Source organism: Trichophyton verrucosum (assembly GCF_000151505.1).
Source record: "Trichophyton verrucosum HKI 0517 chromosome Unknown contig00367_1.f1.exp, whole genome shotgun sequence".
NCBI classification, from domain to species: domain Eukaryota; kingdom Fungi; phylum Ascomycota; class Eurotiomycetes; order Onygenales; family Arthrodermataceae; genus Trichophyton; species Trichophyton verrucosum.
This window is the reverse complement of record NW_003315395.1, coordinates 1-20,985: the sequence shown is the minus strand read 5'-3', so window position 1 is coordinate 20,985 and position 20,985 is coordinate 1. Positions and strand designations below refer to the sequence as shown.

At 47.0% G+C, this 20,985-nt stretch overlaps 5 protein-coding genes across 5 annotated transcripts; 2 read left to right on the top strand and 3 right to left on the bottom strand.

Annotated features, from left to right (window-relative positions):
- Positions 1–1,101: 1,101 nt before the first annotated feature.
- TRV_04773 (uncharacterized protein) lies at positions 1,102–5,988 on the bottom strand (the record flags this gene model as incomplete). Its single annotated transcript, XM_003021078.1, has 2 exons — positions 1,102–5,718; positions 5,824–5,988. Coding segments are annotated over 2 exons (4,782 nt in total), but the record flags the coding sequence as incomplete, so codon positions are not given.
- A 360-nt stretch (positions 5,989–6,348) lies between these two features.
- On the top strand, positions 6,349–7,776 carry TRV_04772 (uncharacterized protein; the record flags this gene model as incomplete). Its single annotated transcript, XM_003021077.1, has 1 exon — positions 6,349–7,776. One exon carries the CDS (start codon positions 6,349–6,351, stop codon positions 7,774–7,776), a length of 1,428 nt encoding a protein of 475 aa, XP_003021123.1.
- Positions 7,777–9,669: 1,893 nt separating this feature from the next.
- Positions 9,670–10,685, bottom strand: TRV_04771 (uncharacterized protein; the record flags this gene model as incomplete). Its single annotated transcript, XM_003021076.1, has 2 exons — positions 9,670–10,326; positions 10,398–10,685. 2 exons carry the CDS (start codon positions 10,683–10,685, stop codon positions 9,670–9,672), a joined length of 945 nt encoding a protein of 314 aa, XP_003021122.1.
- Positions 10,686–11,236: 551 nt separating this feature from the next.
- Positions 11,237–16,555, bottom strand: TRV_04770 (uncharacterized protein; the record flags this gene model as incomplete). Its single annotated transcript, XM_003021075.1, has 5 exons — positions 11,237–14,646; positions 14,756–15,309; positions 15,488–15,805; positions 15,895–16,285; positions 16,465–16,555. The coding sequence occupies 5 exons, from the start codon at positions 16,553–16,555 to the stop codon at positions 11,237–11,239; spliced, it is 4,764 nt and encodes a 1,587-aa protein (XP_003021121.1).
- Positions 16,556–19,205: 2,650 nt separating this feature from the next.
- TRV_04769 (amino acid transporter, putative) lies at positions 19,206–20,925 on the top strand (the record flags this gene model as incomplete). Its single annotated transcript, XM_003021074.1, has 4 exons — positions 19,206–19,529; positions 19,596–20,040; positions 20,150–20,700; positions 20,785–20,925. Coding segments are annotated over 4 exons (1,461 nt in total), but the record flags the coding sequence as incomplete, so codon positions are not given.
- Positions 20,926–20,985: the final 60 nt, after the last annotated feature.

Sequence of the window (20,985 nt, the reverse complement as noted above, 5' to 3'; positions counted from 1 at the left end):
GTGAAGAGGAGGAGGGAGACAAGGCCCTAGAGGATCACTGGATATGTGTGTATATGGTAGAGAGGATGAGCACGTACCACCCGATCATCCTGTAACCACGGAACAAGAGCATTCGCATTAGTTAGTTCCCCGGATAAGGCCTGAACTTCCTTGAAGAAACAGCATGCTGGGTTACACATGCCTGTTTCGAGTGAACATCTAGTTATTACAACGGTTAGCACAGCTGTATAGACCGAGCTGCCTAGGCAGGATTGAGATGGAACTTACAGCAGCCATTGGCATGGTACTTGCAATGGTACCTGCGGCAAAGTGTTAGTCAAAGACGACAACCGTGGAATACCTCTTCAGATATGGACTATAGGTGCCGTAATCTGCAATAGGTATTGACGAAAAAGCGTACCAGAAATATCACCGTCCGTCTTTTTGATCGGTGGAGCCTCATAGGGTACCACTGAGACGCAGAAGGACGTGTTAGTCGTTAACGGGATGGCAATTGGTCAACCGATCAACCAAACAAGCCACTGAGAGCAAAAGGGACAACGTACCCAGATCTGCTCTTCGCATATCCTTCTGAGCCATCGTGTGATTGTCTGGTTATTCGACAGTTGGAAGAATTGCTGCCGCTGTTGTTACGCCATCGTCGAGATGAAGTCTGGTTGCGGGCGAAAAAGCAGCGAAAGGCTTGGCTCGGCGTTGGCGGCTATGCCTCTTTGGGAGCATCTGGACATCTAAGCAAACATTCAGGAGATACGTTCAAGCTGCATGTTCTAGATTAATTACAAAAAAAGGTATTCGCATTTATATACAAAGTTACACATGGATATGCACCCTGCCTGACTCTAGTTATCGAGCAGCAGGAGCAGGCTTTTGCTAGACCAGTCGTATTTAAGAATACACTGATCACCAACTCAGGGGGTTATGTCCATCATGTTCGTTATCATCATTAGCCACGTCACTGAGAACGTTAATTATGGGTTCGAGCAGTGCTCTGGTATGTCCCAAATCCGAAGCTTGCCTCATCCGAGAGTAGAAAACCGGGCAGTCCTTACTATCGCATTTGATTTCCTCGCCCCAACCTACGCCCATACAAGAACGACATACGTCTTGCAAATTGGCTACCCTTCTTTCGGACTCGTGCACCCGGTATTCAAGCTTAAGAAGCGAAAGGTGTGGTTGTTGACGGAGGCACACGTTGCATATGGCTTGGTTCTGTTGTCGCTGCTCTTCAGAGTTTAGCTTGCTCCGACAGACTGCGCAGGAAGATGATCTCATATAGCACTCCAGCGTTTTCTTAAACATGGAATTATTGCCATCTTGACCAGATCGTCCAGCTGGGGTGTTCAAGGCTCCTTCTGTGCGGCGCATTCTTTGGTACTTTGGCATCTCATCGTACCATTGTCGAACGTTGGCGCCGACGAGGTTAAAGATTCGCTCCAAGGGAGGAATCAGGTTTTTTGATATATAATATTCTGCATCAAGTTCCAGCTGGGGATCCTGCAGTAATACCTCCGGTGGAAAACAGCGATCAATTAGTCGCGCGCCTGGAGCCCCCGAAACGACCACATACGGTACCCGCTCTCCATACTGCGGTTCCAGCCTCGGATCCTCCAGCATTCGTTTCGCACTGATGAGAGCACCGGGAGGAGGGGCACCTCTGTCACTATAAGTCCCTAATTTAACCTCCTTCGCAAAGCAGAAATCTTGCACCGAAACCTTTCCCCGCATGATTTTGGAACATTGTTTTTGAAAGTACTCCTTGATACGGCTCAAATCTGACGTTTCAAATAAAAGCCGTAATGCCTTCTCCTCAATCTTTTGCTCTGCGGGTGTCCCATCTCTTCGGACAGTTTCTATACCCTTGGCATCGAATTCAGGCTTTTCCTGGTTTTTAGACTCATACTTATAACCGACGTACCTTTTCTTGGCAAGAAGCACGCATGGATGGTAGACCTTCTCAAACTTTAGTTTAACCGGTCGTGGATTTGAATCTGTTATGGTTTTAGCTATCTCTTCCCCAAGGTCAAAGGCTTCTGCCCTTGTACGGCCTTTTAGGTAGATAAACAAGCTATCGGTATCTCCATAGACAACCTCAGCGCCCCATCGTTTTACAGAGTGGATGAGTGCAATTGCCTTTTCAAGAGTCTCTCTAGCTGTTTGGACAATGCTGTCCGCGATCTCGGAGCATGGCATTCTCCCCGAAAAAGAGGCGGATGTATAGCCATAAGTAACATTGGCAATTAGCTTGAGCGCCAATTGTCGGTTATTCAGCAAACGTTGCAGAGGCCTATCATCTTTGTCCTCTTTCATGCCGTTTTTCACCATGACCCGAGTTTCAAGGATTTCAGTAAGCATTTTTGCAAGGAGTGATTTCCGAACCTCTTGTTTCACATATATAATTCCATTCGGCGCAATGTTAATCTTATCTTTCAATAAGCGCAGGAGGCCAGGCTCCCTTTCATAGTCCGTGATACCCATTTTGTTTCGACCCCGCCAGTTGACAATCCTGCCCAGGTTTGTTGAGTAGCAGTAATTATAAGCAATCATGATGCTTGGATAGAGAGATTGAAAATCCAACACAAGTAAAGGACTGGTATAAAAATCGCTTTGAGGTTCCATGACCAGGGGAAGACACTCTAATGCGTTTTGCTGACCAACCTGCTTTCTACTTGGGGATATCAAGATGAAATTCTCAGGTTTGGCAATGCGGAACATGAGGGACTCCACTTTGAACTGCGAACCCCTAGAAAATACGGAGTAAAAATCGATACCCAGAATTCGAGCTTGTTCGCTTGTCCTTGAGATCAGCTCGTTTGCGTCCAGAATTTCAAGGTTAAGATCAACCCTTGAAGAGAAATATTGTATAGTTTTGGCAACATCTCTAGGTCTGTCACTCTTGAACCACCGTGTAAGATCCTCAAACGGATAATGGGGGATCCTCTTGTGAAGCAAATGGAAAGCCACATTTTCCATGGTGTACTGAAGAAGGTTAAGTTCTCCTCTCATGGCTCTCCATATATTAATCATATGCCTCCCAGTGACGCGAATGGTAGACGTGTGGTTGAAACCCCACCTGTCTGTCTCTCTACTAATGCGTCCATGGGATTGTGACTTGACTCTTGAGAACTCATCACACAGATCATAATCATAGCCTTTCCGCGCCCGTTCGATCAGATAGCCCCACGAACCATTGTGAACCTCATAGCCAGTCAATATATCAGGATCATAATACCTGACAATTCCCACAATTCGGTTCATAAGATCAAGTTCAGACATATCCTCCTGAAATTCTATTCCGGGCTCAGGTTTCAACTTCGATGACAGGCCATAGGTTTCCGAGAGAACCACAACACCACGGTGCCGACCTTCTTCCTCGGATATAACTGACCAGAATACACAGGCTACCTCATCCTCTTCAGGGTTGGGAGCTAGTGTACCGCGGGTGTTGACATGGACCTCTAAACTCATCACACTCATATAGTTAGCTTCATGCTGCACAGCAGACGATTTGGTCCGCTGAGAGTATTTGAAGCCATGCTTATTGTGCTGAGTGGATGTATCAATTTGGGAAACAGGGACGTCCCTCGCATTGGTATCAGCGGAACCATTTTTAAGGCGCTTCTTCTGAATATCTTCCTTTTTAAACCAACCGACAACGTCGCTCTGAATAGGCGCTTTCACAGCAAATTCCCAAGTCCGTAAACTGCAAGCTCTGCGCAGCTTTTTATTCTGGTCCTCGAAAGCCGTTCGATCCAGCAGAAGCGCGGGTTTTTCACCAAACATGGCAGGAGAAGTTCCTGTAGGATCAAAAGTTGGAAGAAACGGCAGGCTATTACTTTCAAGCTTGAATTCTTTGCCAGCATACTCAAGTGCTCGCTCAAGGACGTCACTCTCATTACCGTAATAAGCACCTTGGTAGATGACGCTTGGTCTTGAGTTATCTGATATAGTTTCACGCACTAATGAGGGTAACGGACATTGCTGAGTAAAACAATACACCTTGCTAGCTTTGGGTGGTTGGTATGACGTGATGTTTTCTGAACCGTCCTGGGAATTGGTAGCAGCAGGTTCAACTTTTGGATCGTTTGGGGAATTCATGATATTAGGCTGAGAGGTACTCCCTTCAGGCAGAAAACCTTCTTTTATGAAGATTTGCTGCGTTTTCTTTGTCTGCAGGTTTTGTTGGCTCAGCCTCAGTACCGTAGCTGCATTGGCGGAGTCTTTAACAACTGGAAAAGGGAGACGCTGGTTATCTCCGCCAGAGGCTCTCGGCTTCTGTGAGGAAGCGGGAGAATCACTTCTAGAAGAGACGCCTTTTCCTATGCTCGTTTCCTGTGCCGACCCAGCCATGGACACATGGAATTTAGCCTTTAACGATGATCGCGTCTGGGGTATTTCAGTCACTTTGACCTTCTTGTCTCTCGACACTTCGGGGGAAGACTCCTCATTACGGTCTCGTTTTCTGAGCTTAGAGTCAATTAGAGTCAAAAACTCAGGATCAATTTCAAACAAATCACTTTCGCTGTTTATTGGGTCTGAAGCTCTTTTGATACCAACTTCTTCAAGCTGGGAAGACTGCAAGAAAATGTTGGGATCCAACGGCTCACTCTTGTTTGGTTGGTTTGTGTTTGATGCTAGTTTCCTGCCTATCACATCGTCTAATTCCTGGCGGTCCCGGGCAAAAGAGTCGTCTATATCACCGGTATCAAAAAATGTATCCACTCCGAAAGAGTCAATACGGTTTTCGTCAACTTCAACACTGCCATTGTTGGCTTCGGTGCTGATCTGAGATTGGATAGCATCTGCTTGCGAACTCAGCAAATTTTGTGGATATAACTCCTGGACACTTTCCAAGGCAGTCTTAACCGACTCATGAAATTCGGGATAGCGAACAAAATCGCTCCTTGTAGGGGAATTATCCCTTTTTCGTCTCTCTTCTGCCACAATAGCATCTATTTGTTCACGGAACTCCTTTTCATGTATCCAACCACCTGAATGTGTTTGGTGAGGGTTTGATGACATTGAAGCCAGGTCCTTTTGTGAAAATGGAGTACCTTCAGATCCGGTTAAGCCAAGTTTAGCTTTTCTTCTCCTCTCCTCGTCCTTCCAGAGAACCCTTAAGCTTGGCACCAGCTTTTCTGTGATAAATCCTTGATTAGATTCTACCACAAAATCATGGTGTATTTCTCGTTGCCTAATTTCATGGCGATTCAATATATCCTGAACGTGGATATCCACTTCTATGGCACAGTGGCTTTGCCTAGGAAATTCACTGGGGTCAGATATATCCCTTTGAGGAATCGATTCGTCATGCCAAAGATGGTCCGGGTTTTCGAGACTGATGTGAGATGGCACTGGGGGGCGGAATTTGACTTTGGAACAATTAATATAAGCGCATCCGTGTAAACTGTAATCACACATCCATTGAGGAATGAACTGCAGATGGCTTTCGTATGGTTGCAAAGCTCGTTTCATTACAGCACCCTGGAGAAGAAGGTCTGCAAGCCGTGTCATATGTAGTGGGTTCAGTAAATATACTTTGAAATAATACCGATATCCTACATAATAGCCATAGAATGGAATACCCTTGACCAGTGATATATAAGCAACGAATGCTGCCGAATGGTCAGAAGGGTTTCGCCTGTAGCTAAGGGCAAGCGCATGATCGATAGATGCATGTAAACTTCGGATAGCAGCGTTCACTATTCGATGTTTAGCTGACTAGGACCTGTAGGAGAGAATATATTCCTGACCTTCCGCGGGATCCAAGGGCCCCTTATACTCAAGGTATAGGTAAGGTAATGCTCCATGTATATGAGCACATACCTTCTGTCCGGTCTCAGTGGCACCAAAAACCCGGATTACTGGGACTTTTATGGACCCTGATCTTAGTTGGGGATCATTATTATCGGATGTAAACTGAGGGTCAAGTTCTGTCGGGGTGGCCTGGTAGTGGTCCACACAGTTGAGCAGGACGCGAAAGGCCGGCATTAGCCAGGTATTGACGTGATAGCATTGGAATTCAATAAATAAATTACACAGATAAATGCCAAAGGCATTATCATTAGGTACTATACCACCAATAGAAGCAAATTCACCAAAGAGAAAGCCTGTTAGCGAGTCTCGAGTCCAAAGTCGCAAATCCGAAGGTTGATGTCTGGTTAAATTGAAGACGCGAGAAAGCCGCGGCCTAGCGCCACTCACGTGACTCTAACTTTTTTCCAACACCGAGATATCCTTCACGGCTTGAGCTTGAAGAAGGCAAGATATCAGATCCGATAGTGAGAGCGCTTTTGCTTGACTCAATTATTTGACCTTTGTGATAGTTACATATACGATATTACCATCAAAATGTCACGGCGACCTACCGATGTTGCGAATAAGGAGCGCAACGAATATATCCCATCGTTCATCTCTAAAAAGCCCTTCTACGTTGACGACGACTCCTCCGCCAACGACTACCTCGAGCATCAGCGTCTCCACAAGGAAAAGGAAGATCAAAAATGGTATGATCGAGGGAAGCGCGTCGGCCCAGCAGCCACCAAATACCGGAAAGGTGCCTGTGAAAACTGCGGCGCAATGACACATAAGGCCAAGGAGTGTTTGAGCAGGCCGAGAAAGCATGGTGCTAAATGGACTGGCAAAGATATTCAAGCAGATGAGCATATACAGAAGGTGGAGTTGGGGTGGGATGCCAAACGAGATCGGTGGAACGGCTACGACGCAAAGGAGTACCAAAATGTCGTGGAAGAATATGAAGAGCTGGAGGCCCTGAAGAGGAAAGCAAAGGACAATGCATCCAAAGAACAGAAGGCCCCGGGAGAAGATGGCGATGATGACGTTGACGGCGATGGTGATGGCACATCAGAAGCAAAATATGCTGAAGAGTCAGAAATGGGTCGACAGCAGGGCAAAGGAACCCGGAATCTACGAATACGAGAAGATACAGCGAAGTATCTGCTTAACCTGGACCTTGACTCGGCAAAGTACGACCCGAAGACTCGATCTATGGTTGATATGGGTGCACAGTCGGATCAAGTAGCCGCGCTGGTCGCGGAAGAGAACTTTATGCGAGCTTCTGGTGACGCTCAAGAATTTGAAAAAGCACAGAGATACGCCTGGGAAACACAAGAGCGAGGAGATGCTAACCGACAGCATCTGCAAGCCAATCCTACATCCGGAGAGTACTATAGGAAGAAGCAGAAGGCTGAAATGGATGCTAAGAAGGCGGCGGATAAGAAGGCATTATTGGAGAAATATGGTGGGGGAGAACATTTGCAGGCAGGTCCTTTGCGTGACATGGCGGTCATTGAAAACGAAAGATTTGTCGAATACGATGAAACGGGAGCAATCAAGGGGGAGCCTAAACCTGCTGCTAAATCGAAGTACGCAGAGAATGTACTCATCAATAACCACGCTTCCGTCTGGGGCAGTTGGTGGTCAAATTTCACATGGGGATATGCCTGCTGCCATTCTACGGTGAAGAACAGCTATTGTACCGGAAAAGAAGGAATAGAGGCGTTCGAGCAGGCCCAGAATATGCTTCAGATAGAAGCAGGAGATGACGACCAAAAACAAGCTCCCGCTAAAGATACAATGGAAGATAAGAGCGCAGACGAGGGCCGAAACAAACCCGCTTCCAACGCACAAAAGAAACGGAGCCGCCATGAGCTTGAAATGGGCGTTACAGAAGAGGAGCTAGAGGCATACAAGAAGGCTCGAACTGCTGTCGCGGATCCCATGGCAGCTTTTCTTGGCAAAGACGAGCTGGTCTCATAACTCTCTGATGAGTTGATTCAATAATTTGTATTTATATATTGCCAGCGTTTCAGCGAATATGTCATTTGCATGCATCTTCATCTACCTTCTATATACTCTTCTGTTCATTCCTCTCATATTATTCCACACCTAGATAGAGATAGAGTTCAAGTCTATGAATGATTACATAATTACTCGGATTATAGTTTTAACGTTTCCCGTGAAAGTTATTACTAAGCATCACGTGCGAGGGCTTTAACCCTCACACAACAAATTCGCTTAGTCGAATCTTCAAAGCGGAACTGCAATCTCAAACCAGCGACGACGACATATCAGAGCTTCCAGACGCACCATTGAAGGTATGGGAATTCTTGCTGCCAGTTACGCGTATATTCCATGACCAGAGGAATTGCTAACATATCACCGGCTTTACAGTTCCTGATTCAAGATGAGTACGGCTTCCTCCATCCTCGCGTGAACCGAAAATTCTCGAAAATTATCCATATGCAATAGACGACGATAACGATGAGTGCGATACTGACTACTTCGAACAGCTAAGGGAACCTCCAGCTTCGGAAAGCGCCACAACAAGTCGCACACTCTGTGCAGACGGTGCGGTTAGTGATATCCCAATGTCAAACGAATGTTAAGGCGCCCAAACCTTCCGCCAGGGAAATAGGATGGGATGCTAGGATTGCGACAATGAGGAAACAGAAGAACCTAACAGCGGATGGAACATATAGGCCTGCGATCCCTCCACATCCAGAAGCACACATGCGCTTCGTGCGGTTACCCAGCTGCCAAGATGCGCAAATGTATGTATCCCCAACTGGAATCATATATCCTCAAACGAGGATTCCGTTGCGTCCGGGAGGTAATATTGGCGAGTGTTTACTTAAATGGCATACTACTCTGCAGATAACTGGAGTCAGAAGGCCCTTCGACGAAGAACCACCGGTACCGGCCGCATGCGTTACCTTAAGTCCGTCGACCGCAAGTTCAAGAACGGTTTCCAGACCGGAGCTCCCAAGGGCGCCCGTGGCCCAGAGAAGGCATAGACAATCAAACACCTCCTTTATTTTCCTCCCCCTCTCTTTCCTTCCGGAGTTCGATAAGTTGTGGCGAAACCCTCTTATTTCAAAAGGGTAGCCTGCGAGCGGAATGGGACTTGTTTTTCATCCATGACACCATTTGACATTTTATTATGTGTGTTGAATGGGAATTAGAAGGAAAAATCAACTTCTCTTGTGTCATACCCAAACATAATATAACAAAAATTAACGGATTTCATGGACTGGAGCAAACTATGGAAATGAAAATGGCAGGCTTGCATGGGAATTCTCTTCCCGCTTTCAATAAACTATCATCAAGTCTTCTGTCGATTAATGAGCTCGTGGCTTTACAAACGTTTTCACGGCTCTTGAAATGTTGAAAGCTGCGTTATGCTGTAGAGATGTCAATGAAAATGATTCCAAGGGGAAAAAAAAAAAAAAAAAAAACAACGAAGAAGAAGGAGAGGAGAGAGGAAACACAAAAGGCGCTTCGTTATTTTCCGCTATGGGTATATTCGGGGAAGTCTCTATTCGCCGCGTCCAAATACTTTCACAGATCCATCACTTTGGACAAAGTATAAGACCTCTTTCTCCTCCCAAGTATCGCCATTCTCCTCGTTCTTAAGGGTGTCTGTATCCGCTAACGCTCCGCCTTTACTCACCCGTAACACTCCACTCACGTCTCTTGCCACGCCAGTGTCAAGTCCTCTCAGCTGCATAACCATTTGTGCCTGGTGAGCAAGTGACACTACCAACGCTGAATGTTCTATTTCTAGTGGTGTGGGTTGTTGGCTACTGTGCATAAGCGGCGAATCAGCCGCCACGGTGATAATTGTAGAATGTACAAGCTACGTACATCGAGTTAGTAACCATCAAGCACGACACAGACAATTTGAGTAGCCCAACATACACGTCTCAATCCCATTATCAATTCGCCCATCTCGGTGGAACCGACTTGCATGCTGGGGCCCGTGGATGCGAGGAGGAAATCCGGCTGGTCGAGGACAAGGAGCACATCATTATCACCAACCTGGTCCGGGGTTTCCTGCCCCTTGCAGGTGTCTGCTATAGCAGAGGTAATGACCTTCTCCACCCCGTCCAAGCCACCAGAATTTCCCGCAGATGGTGCCCAGTGTAGCATCCGTATGTTCTGGCTATAGCGGTTATCATTTCTAGCAGAAGTCTCTGGCGTAGCAAATGCCGTAGGAGGAGCAGAAGAAATAGGTGGTGTTGGGGGTGCCGGGCGTGCAAGTAATGGGTTGGCCCGGCCAGAAAATGAGATTGGTCCCGGCTTGGGGGCACGGGCAGCCTGTGATGACGACTTCGGAGGAGTTCTATCAGGTAATGGAAAAGAAGGTGAAGATATCGAGCTCTTTCTAGCGCGAGTGGAGGCCGCCAGAGCTTCTCCTGGCGCCACAGACTTCGGCGTTTGAAGAGCAGGGGAGGGGGAAAAGAGGTTGGTTACTCCATCAACGAACGAGAATCTCCCTTCCTTGGATAATTTATTCGAATCAAGACCCTATATAGAGTAATATCAGTATGATTTGATAGCGGAATTCAAGTTATTATCAAGGAGGGTCGTGACCATACCACTCTCCTTGCCTCCGCCCTCCAGAATTCCCAACCTCGAAGGAAACTGACAAGCACGACCTTTCGTTTTTTGGATCTTTTTACAGAGTCGTCTCTTTCGAGATCAGCTGTGTCTTCCAGGCCGTCGAGATTACCTCTTCTCTGCAAAGGTATCTGTAGAGTATCACAGAGGCACCTCAGCACAAGCCAATTGCTCGTTGACCCGAGGACTGATGTTATGAGATGTAGAGACTGATACGGTGGCGGGGCTGTGTATGGCGCCAACAACGGTGCTGTTGCCGAAGACATGCTTCTTCTTGAGCTCTCTATAAGCGGACTTTACGGCGGAATAAGTGTTTCTCGCTGTGCTGTACCGCTTGCCAGTGAGAAAGCAGGGAGTGGGCGAGATATCAGACTTCAACTCCGTTTGCTGGAAATACTAGTAGTTAGTTAACCTCTCGGGGATCAACCAAGGTCGCCTCCTCCTCGCAAACTCAGTCATCAGATAAGATAAAGACCTAACTAGTTACGCAAGCTTAACTACTCCGTACCGCTGCCTTTTTTACGCTTATGTTGTAAAAAGGTACCCGGTTCCTTACTTTCAATGACACTGCCTATCAATATACACACGGCGGAGAGAGAAGCACGTAGCTAGAGCATTTCTTAAGGTAGTTATAGAATAGCTTGGGATTTGAGCCTCGTTGTACTAGTTAATAGGGATCTAGCTGGGTATCAATCAAGGTAATGCACCGCCATATCTTGCAAATCAATAAATGTCTCCGCCCTGGTCCCATAAGAACGTTACGCCGTCGCAAGTTCAAAATGCTATGAATCACATAAAAGAAGTTCAAGTTTCTAGGCTAGATGTTAAGGAGCATCTCCAGTTGATTGACTGCCGAAGGATCCACATCCCCGTCGTCTTCCATCATCTCCACTTCTTCTTTGTCCTCGTCGATCATCTCATCGGGTCCCGTCGAACCGTCGAGGAATGAAGAAAACAGGTCACTCTTCTGCAGCGGAGGTTGATTCTCCTGACCCTCTTTTGGCTGTGAATGTGCAACGGGGCGCTTTGTTTCTGTGTTGTCGTTTTTCCGAGTTTCGGTTTCAATGTTCTCGTTGCTGATATCGAGCAAGCTTGATTGCTCCTCAATTGGAACTGACCCGCGTCGGCTTGAGTCAATTGTGCATGGGGTAATGGGTGTGAATATATCGTCATCAACCTCAACTAGGCTATCAGATTGCTCCGTGTCCAATAGTGGAATAGCACACTTGGCCTTGGAGCGGGAATCTTGGTCAACGGCGGGTTTGTCGTCTTCATTCGGATGGCAGGCCAGTTGGTCAAAGGCGTCTCCAAGCCCATCGAAGGGATCAAAGCCCAAGTCTTCCTGGAAGAGTTCAAGCACTTCTCCTGCATGCTGGATACCTCCAGCTGTCTCAACGTCGCGAGGAGCATCATTAATACCCCTAATGCCATTGATTCGACGAATTCTCGATTGTTCATAGGCAACTGAAGACCACGTTGCAAGTTTGCCTGCACCCTCTATAATTCCTGTGTCATCAAAGTGCCGATTGGCAATTTTTCCAAGAACGGGCTGGAGTACCCAGGGGAAACTAATGAGAGGTATCTGGTCATTTCTGAGGTGCTTATATTCCTTCTTAATCGCATTGCCGATATCGTGTCCCTTGGAGGAGTCTTCTTTGCCCAAAGCCTCTGCTACATCTTGAGCTGTCACTCTATACATTGCGACAGCCAATGGTGCAAGATGCTGGAAATCTCTTCCACCAGCCTCATCTTGACACATTGACAAGAATCTTTCACGCAGAGCAGATGATATCTGGCCCAGCTCTTCGTGGAATTTATAGTCCTTGCTCATGTTCGCATGACCTAAGACAAAGGTCGACCAAACCTCAAACTCAGTTTTGATTTCATGCTGAGCCATGATTCTCCGCATGTCAGCATCATACAGACCTTTCAATTTCTTTGCAGCCAGTACCATCTCCTCGCTGACAGAAATATCGCAGTTAAGGATACGTTCGTCGAAAGGGGCTTCAAGCTTCGGTCGAAACTCAACGCGCTCAACAATATCATATATTTGACCGAGTATTTTCTTGGATTGATACTGCGCTTCTTTCGGCTTGTACTTTTTCTCCATAAAGTGTGGCCATTTTCTTGGAACCAAGTCTCTTGTCATGTTGGCCGGTATGCCGCTTTTGTTGTAGTCAACGGCTGCAGAGTGAAGCTGGGCTAGTTGAATGCATCTCTCATCATTCACTCCGTCCTCTAGATAATCTGCAAAGGCAAGATGGGCATGTGCTATTTGAGGAAGGCGATCGTTCTTCATATAAGTAACGAAGAACGACGTAATGTCATTTACAGTAACATCACGAGTGAGGCTTTGGGCGTTCGAAGCGGTATAGTCCATTGGCTCACGAAACCAATCTTTGGAAAGTGGGACGAGATCTTGATCCCAGATGACAATGTAGTCATCGCCGTCTAGATCGCCTCCAGAGCATGTACTTGGAACATCTCGATCCCCAGTTTGGGGGAAGACAATGACGTCCTTCAGGTGATGAAGTGCTGGAACATTGACAGCTCTCACCACACGGATATCTCCAGGATGCAATGAAGGGTTCCTCGCCAGAATACAAGGGCCTTCAATTACCCGGTACTTCTTCTCCTCTTCATTGTCGAACACCTGAACAAAAATTTCAGGAAGGTATTCTAGTCTTTCCTCGTAAGTGGCTTCGATCGAAGGTCGCTTTTTCTCATAGTAACCTTTCAACGTCGCCGTCTCATCCAGACAGCCAAACAAGCAGGCTCCTTGATCGATAAAAACCTTTGCCTTCTCCTTCAGATATTTGATTTGCCATGCGCGCCACAACTCCAGTAATGATTTAACAAATGGATCGCAGCTGCCCTGAAATCCATCGTGGACCATTTGAGCGAGTAGAAGCGTCATTTGGTTTGGATCAACGCGCTTTTGAAGCATGGACATCGCCTTTGTCTCACTTGTCATCGCCTGCTCCAAATCCTCGAGCATCAAGCGCAACTTCTCGATGAAAATATTATCACTGACACCTAAGGCTGATAATACCACAATGAGCTGGCGATTAAGATGCGCCGCCGCAAACTGAGACCATCTGATAATCTCAAGACCATTGTGAATTGCGGCAAATTTGTATTGACTCTTTCTAATGTGAACTTCTCGTCGCTGAGCCTCGGGTGAGACGGTCAGAATTCCTTTACAGCCACCAAGCCGGAACTGGAATACAGATGGAGGTTCTTCTGAAGGAGTTTGTAGTTTAAACTCGGTCATAATCATTTGTGCGAGAAATTTAGAGATCCGGCCAACTCCATCAGAAAATATGTATCCGTTGCGCTCGACCTCATCGATTTCTCTGACGGTTACTGGACAGCCAGTGACAGCTCTGGTGGTCGAAAAACATTGACCCAATCGAGCGGCATGCTTTGCAGCAATTTTGATGTCACTGAAATGACCCATCCATGCACGAATGTTTGCAGCTGTAAGGTTAGGCAGAGATGCGAAAAAGTATGCCCCATGTTCTCGGAATTGCGAGTTGCCAAATGCAAGGAATTCGTAGTGCCTATCTCCTACGGTAATTCCATTGGTCATGGTCCGCTTCACGCGAGTAAATACTTCATCCATGCAGTTGTTGTAGGTTGAATTTATTCTTCCTTCATACTTTTCATCAGTGAACCGGACGCGAAGAAATCTGTCTGCGTATTCAATATAATGTCTTATCACCCGATTGGAGGTATCAACTGTAGGGGTATTGAAGTAGATCGTGGAGGGAGTAACGGTTGCCGAGCGCATGTAACAGCAGTACTTTGGGATTCTCCGATTTGTTACACCAGAGAAGAACTGAATGTTAAAGATCTCCATTGGGTCATGATATACGGTCTTTTCTTGGGCAACATATTCCAGTAAATCCTTACCATCACGCTCCCCAAGAGATTCAAGCTTCTTGGCAAAATCCTTGTCAATTGTGTATTCACTTAGAAACCCATGAGAAATGCAGACTTCGAGTTGATATCGCACAGCATAAGAGATATGTGTGTACTCGTTCTCTGCAAGATCCTCAAGGGATGATGTGCGTTTAGAAGCATGAGTAGAAGGAGGGTCTATCCATCTCCACGCCAAGTCTGCTGTGGGAGGATGTCTCTTCAACGTGAAGCTATTGATATTCTGGATTTCGACATTAAAATCCTTTAGAATCTTCGTAAGCGTATCAAGGCTATGGGTATTATCTGCATCAGGCAAGTGGAAGGTGACTCGAAAGGTTGTCCAACGTCCTGATTGCACATTTATTAGCAGGGATATCAATCAATGTTAATCAGATACCACTTTAATACGAACCTATGTTGATCACAGGGTGGGCCTTCTTAAGACTAGTCTTGGAATGAACTAGGTCTAGTGGGTTGTGAACAATATCAGTTTGACGGTACCAGGTGTCATCCGAACGCCATATGTTATCGGCTTCTGAAAAAGTGTTAGACAGATCTTGCAATTTCCGGTGATATGAAGGCGGAGAGTCCAGCGAGAAGATGAAAGATAACTCATCATTCTCTGATATGCGGTTGATACGCGAGAGATGAACAAAGGGGATGCGAATGCGGTAGCTATGGACTGTATGCGGTATTGCAGGAGGCAATCGTGTTTCCGTTTTTACCATTTGGAAGAAAATATTGATCTCCCGGCGGTGCAAGTCAGCAACAAAGCGGATATATTCCTGGAAGCTAGCAGTAATGGTTCTCATGATAATCATGGATTGCTCTCCAGAAAGACAGCCGATGTCCAGTGATCTACCCACAGCTTCCTTTTGATTGTCAGTTAGCCCTGTGCCATTTGGGTGAGCAGGGAAAAAAACAGGCCACTTACAAGAGATAGAGGATACATGATTTTTGGGTCCACTGGACTAGGGACCTCCTTTCTGCGTCTGAATGTATCCACACGAACTGAAATAATGATACGCTGGCCATCTTCGAGTTCTAATACATGCCGTCCATCTAACCAGAAGGATTCTTTCGGCGGTGGTCTTCCCAATGTTAGTTTAGTCAATGAAATTGGTCACGATCACCTTTTACTAACCGAAACCGAATCCGGCCCCTTCCCTCTCTCTTGCCTCTGACATCTTCGAATAACTCGATGAAGTCTACTGTCCCACAAGCACTGAACGACTTCCAAAGGGTATAGGTATTCACATTAGGGGAAAAATTTGATACCGTCACCGCCAGAGACTCCCACGAGATCCAGTGGGGAGCAAGATGGGAGGGCTTGACGCGTTCCAGCATCGTTGGGTATGGCTTATGCGGGCTCTGGGTGTAGATTCCAGGAGGAAAAGCACCAGGAACGCGTCCATTGGGACCTAGATAATTCATCGGACCTCCTCGACCAGCCGGTACATGTCTAGGGAGTGAAAGGTGGTTAGCGAGTGAATGAGCAGAAGGTGACGTGCTTTGTTTGATATCAGCAGAGATGCCATAGAAGCAGCTCACCTTGCTCGGTTGGCGTAATGGTTCATTTTTAGACGAGCCTGAACTGCTTTGGCCTGTTTATCCAGCAGGTCTGATGAGCCTGGTTTCGGCTGGTGGGCGTCGTTGTTGGTGTTCTGTAGAGGTTGTGGTGTTGTTGCGGAGGTTGAAGTTGAGGTTGAGGCTAAAGGTGGAGACGTTGCTGTTGTTGTAGATAGCTTTGCCTGCTTCTTCTCCTTCTCCTTCTCCTTGCTTGTTGTCTTCAACATTCCCACTTTGACTGCCTTGGTAGCCTTCGAGGGGCCTATGTCTGTCTTCAGCGGAGCCTTTGAAGGTGTCTTAAGCTTGATGTCCTTCTTTGCCTTGATCTTAGGCGGCTTTGAGGATGTCTTCTTCACCTGGATATCAGTTGGCCCTGACACGGGCGCCACCGCTCCAGAAAGCTACAGTGTTACAGAGAGTTATATTAGCCAGGCGAGTAATGGTCTATGAGTAGATAGATAGAGAGAAGAGACCGCGCAGGAGGCGGATAGGAACAGAAGGTAAGCGGTTCAGTTATTTTGGCCCTTTGCTTAAGCCAAACAACTGACAAACATTCAGATATATATTTGAGAATATATATCAATGCAACAGAAAAAAAGGTGAAAAGAAAAAGAAAGAAACGCCTTACAGTATCGGTGCCCATCTTGCTAGGGAACTATCACCTCGGTCTCAGTGAGTGAAGCTCTGCGCGGAGTCCATATGACAGCCAGCTGAGTCCCCTGATACAGCTCAGGCACTGCGTATAAAATTGATTGAATGGAAACAGGACGACGAAGCACTGCAGATATTTTATATGCTTGTCTCTCTCTGCCAGGCAAGTGAAGGCAGCCCTCTTACACGCCTGCTAAGCCTTTGTTGAGGTTGGCTCCAGTCCAAGACAAAGATCCTTCGATTCAGCTCAATATTTATACTATAACAGCAACCTTCCCCAGCCGGATCTGGCTGAAAAGGCGAGTCTCAGTGCCGGCGATAGCTTTATTAAAATGTAACCTGCCCAAAGGAAAAAGACACAAGTTCACCAGCCATCATATCAAGCAGAGCAAAACTTAAGGGGATTTATTATATTTCAGCAGCCAGACACACTTCATCATATCAAATCCACGGAAACTTTTGCCCATTCGCGGTATCAAAGCTACTGCGCGGAAAGTACCGTGGTATAATTCTTTCCAGCAGCAGGCGGGCGGAAAATAGGAATAAAACTCTGCAGAGCCGACCGGATTAGAAAAGGGATCTAGGAGAAACAAAGGACGCGTTTATCTTCATGTTGTTTGCTGTTTCATCGCAACCATCGCGAAAGACACAGCGAGAAGTGAAAAAACCGCCCTTTGTGGCAAACAACGTGAGTTAAGGGGCCTATGTTGCCAAGACGCCAGTCGATCTTAGGGCAAGGATTCTTCACCAGGATGAAACCAAGGTGCAGCTCGACATGTATAAAACGATGAAGAGACACTGAAGGGTATAACTAACTAATTGAAAGGAGGAGGAATGCGTCGCTGGCGATACCGTCATTACTTCGGTGATGAGGTAGATCATCATTGCTGTTTTGTTGGTGGCCGGGGTGAAAGACCCGGATTGGTTGACATCAAAGGAACGACATCCGTGTGGCTTGTCCTCCCAAGTCACCCGTGTGAGAGGCGGCTACTAGCATGCACTGTGCAGGCCTGGGCCATGTGGAAGACATGGTTTGTACCAGCTACGCCATCCTACACAAAGTAAACGCGGTGAATACGGACTCATTTGGAGAAAACTACCAGGCTTTAAATACTTCATCTTTCACACCGCTGGCTTCCATGACTCACCAACTTGCTATTCTGCAGGCGGTTCCAAGAAAGCCCAAGAACTACGGCTCATGGCCTCTTGCCATCAGGCACTTGGCCGTACCAAGAGCGCAGAGATCCTCTATTCCTCCGAAGGGAATAAATGATTCCTCATGGTAGAGCTACGTACAGAGTTCTAACTGGAGATTCTCCATGGGGAGCGGAAGTACCCGCACAAGGCAATCCTTTAAATAACCAGCTTGTTAACCTACCTATCGACCTTTTTCCTGTTATTGTGGCACCCTTGGACACGACCTGCCAAACTACCATAGTGTGCCACCTGTTAAAGTAATAATAATAACTGAAAATGTGAGCCAGTCTTTTGTCATCCATCGTCAAATTCCACCTTGGCAAGTGGAGCAGCTTTCCGCCCTTCGAGATAGCCGGCATTAGCCCCTTTGAAGAGAGCAAAGGATGACTCGTATGATGTTCACATCTCCAACTTCGGCTCCAGACCAATACGGAGCAGCCATTATTGTGATGGCATGTTACAGCCTGCTGCGAAGTCGTTCATGGGAGTGCCGTTAGAATTGCTTTTCTCGGCTGTCCAACCATGACCCGGTTGTCCGACTAACTAGTTACCTAGTGAACTCCGTACGGACATCAGCCGTGTGAGCAAGTCCGAATACCCACCAAGAAACCGAGTTTTGCTTGACTCACAAGCCATATATTCACAGGCTAGAGCCACATCTTCGGTGAACACTCTGAGGTTCTCCAGTTGTTGACATTGCGAATGAAATATCAACAATTCAAGGATCTTCCCGAAAAGGAAAGGTCGTCGAAAAATACCCGAGGAACTTTAAAGTTTTCTAGAGGAAAAATAGAGTTTTCCCTAACTAACTATCAACTTCGCCCGCAGGTTCAATCAATTATTGATCAATTTTCAAAGCGCCGAGAAGATATCGCCGGACAGATGTTTTGCCTGGAGAAGAGAGACGCAGTTCCACGATGCTGGAATACACAAGTTTGAAATGGGTGTCTGGGTGGCAGAAGAAATCTAAACGAGTAGCATTCCCGCGAACCAGGTACCAAGAATCAGCACCCAGTGACGTAGTTACGTGAATTGTCATTCCGCATTCTGCACAAGAGAAGAGAAGGGATGGCAAACAGTGCCCAGAATCCTCCCATCCCCACACACGAACTAATTAATATAATTGCATGATAAGGCCGAGATCGTTTCAGTCCATTTCTGGGGTTTGGACCTGACTTTAGCCGAGTGTACGTCCAATTTCCCCATATTCCTCGTGTGCGTTTGTCCGGTGCGGGTACAGAGTCAAGGGCGCAGAGGCGAATTTAAAAGGGCTCTGGTTCCCCTCCCCACACTTCTAGGGATTCAATTATTCTTCCAGAGCTTTTCCCCCTTTTCCTCTTGAAAAAGCTCACGTTGTGGCTTCCCAAGACGAGTTGCCCGTTGGTCGTCGAGCAGCTGCTGGATATCTATAAGCCAGGTTGGCCATTGACCCCTACACATCCAGCATGGCGACAGAAAAGGTGGAAGGCGTTTCCATGGAGGAGTCGAGCCCGGGGGTGCAAAAATTTGCTTCCTCTGGCTCTGACATGGCGTTGGAAGAGAAAGGCGAAGAGCTTGGTTTCTGGACTCGTTTGGGATGCACACCGGAGTCGTTCAAGAGACGGCGATTGACTGGTGGAAATCAGCTCAACCAGACTCTCAAGTCGCGACATCTGCATATGATCGCAATCGGCGGAAGCATAGGTGCAGGTCTATTTGTCGGTTCAGGCTCTGCGCTGGCAAAGGGTGGTCCTGCGTCGTTGGTCCTTGACTTTGCAATCATCGGCGTGGTATGTAGTCTGTGGTTAAGTAAGAGCCCCAGGGTTTCAGGAGAAAGCTAACATGGATATAAATAGATGATGTTCAATGTCGTGCATGCGTTGGGCGAACTAGCCATTCTCTTCCCGGTCTCTGGTGGATTCTATACTTACTCTGCCCGCTTCATTTCTCCAGCGTGGGGATTTGCGATGGGCTGGAACTATGTGTTTCAATGGCTTGTGGTCCTGCCGCTAGAACTAACCGTGACCTCCCTCACGATAACGTACTGGAAAGTAGATGTCAGTGTCGCGGTATGGATAACAGTTTTCTTGATCGCCATTGTGATCATCAATATCTTTGGGGTGCTCGGATACGGAGAGGAGGAATTCTGGGCCAGTGCGATCAAACTCACCGCCATTGTCATCTTCATGATAACCGCCATTGTGCTCGCGTGTGGAGGCGGCCCAAAGGACGGCCTCTACGGGCAGTACTGGGGTGCAAGGCTTTGGTATGATCCAGGGGCCTTCCGCAACGGCTTCAAGGGTATGTCGTTCTTTCACTGCCAGACAATAAAATGTGCTCATGTCTGAACTCTACAAGAGACAGACCATTGCTCCAAATATGTTGAGGCTATATACTGACTGATGAATAGGATTTTGTTCCGTATTTGTGACGGCTGCCTTTGCCTTCTTTGGCACGGAACTAGTTGGGCTGGCAGCAGCGGAAAGTAGAACGCCTCTCCAATCTCTCCCGTCCGCCATCAAGCAAGTCTTCTGGCGAATCATCCTCTTCTATATCCTGGGCCTCTTCTTCGTTGGCCTGTTGGTGCGGAGCGACGATAAACGGCTACTTGGCGCCAACACCTACTCGGATTCTAATGCCTCGCCATTTGTGATTGCTGCTAAGGATGCAGGGTTGTACGGCTTCGACAGTTTCATTAACGTCATCATCCTTATCTCAGTCCTCTCTATTGGAAACTCTGCCGTGTACGCCGGATCTCGAACTTTGACAGCCATCTCCGAGCACGGGTATGCACCCCGTATATTCTCATACGTCGACAAAGCGGGCAGGCCGCTTTTCTCCACCATATTGGTCATTGTCTTTGGGGGGCTGGCGTACGTGAATGTTTCTGGGAAGGGACCAGTCATATTTGATTGGTTGCAAGCTCTATCTGGCTTGACTGCCCTGTTCACCTGGGGAAGTGTGAGTTGACTAACCTCAACCCCCATTCTAGTGCTCTGAATCCTTTTTTTCTGTCTAAAAGAGCTGCTAGGCTGACTGGAGTAGATATGTTATTCGCACATTCGCTTCCGAGCCGCATGGGCACTTCGAGGCCGGTCTCTTGACGAGATTCCCTTCAAGGCCTGTTCTGGAGTATATGGATCGTGGATCGGCCTATTCATCATCTTCATTGTCTTCATTGCCCAGGTATGTTATGCTTTTACCTGCTTCTTTTTTTTTTTTTTTTTTTTTTTACTACTATAGTTG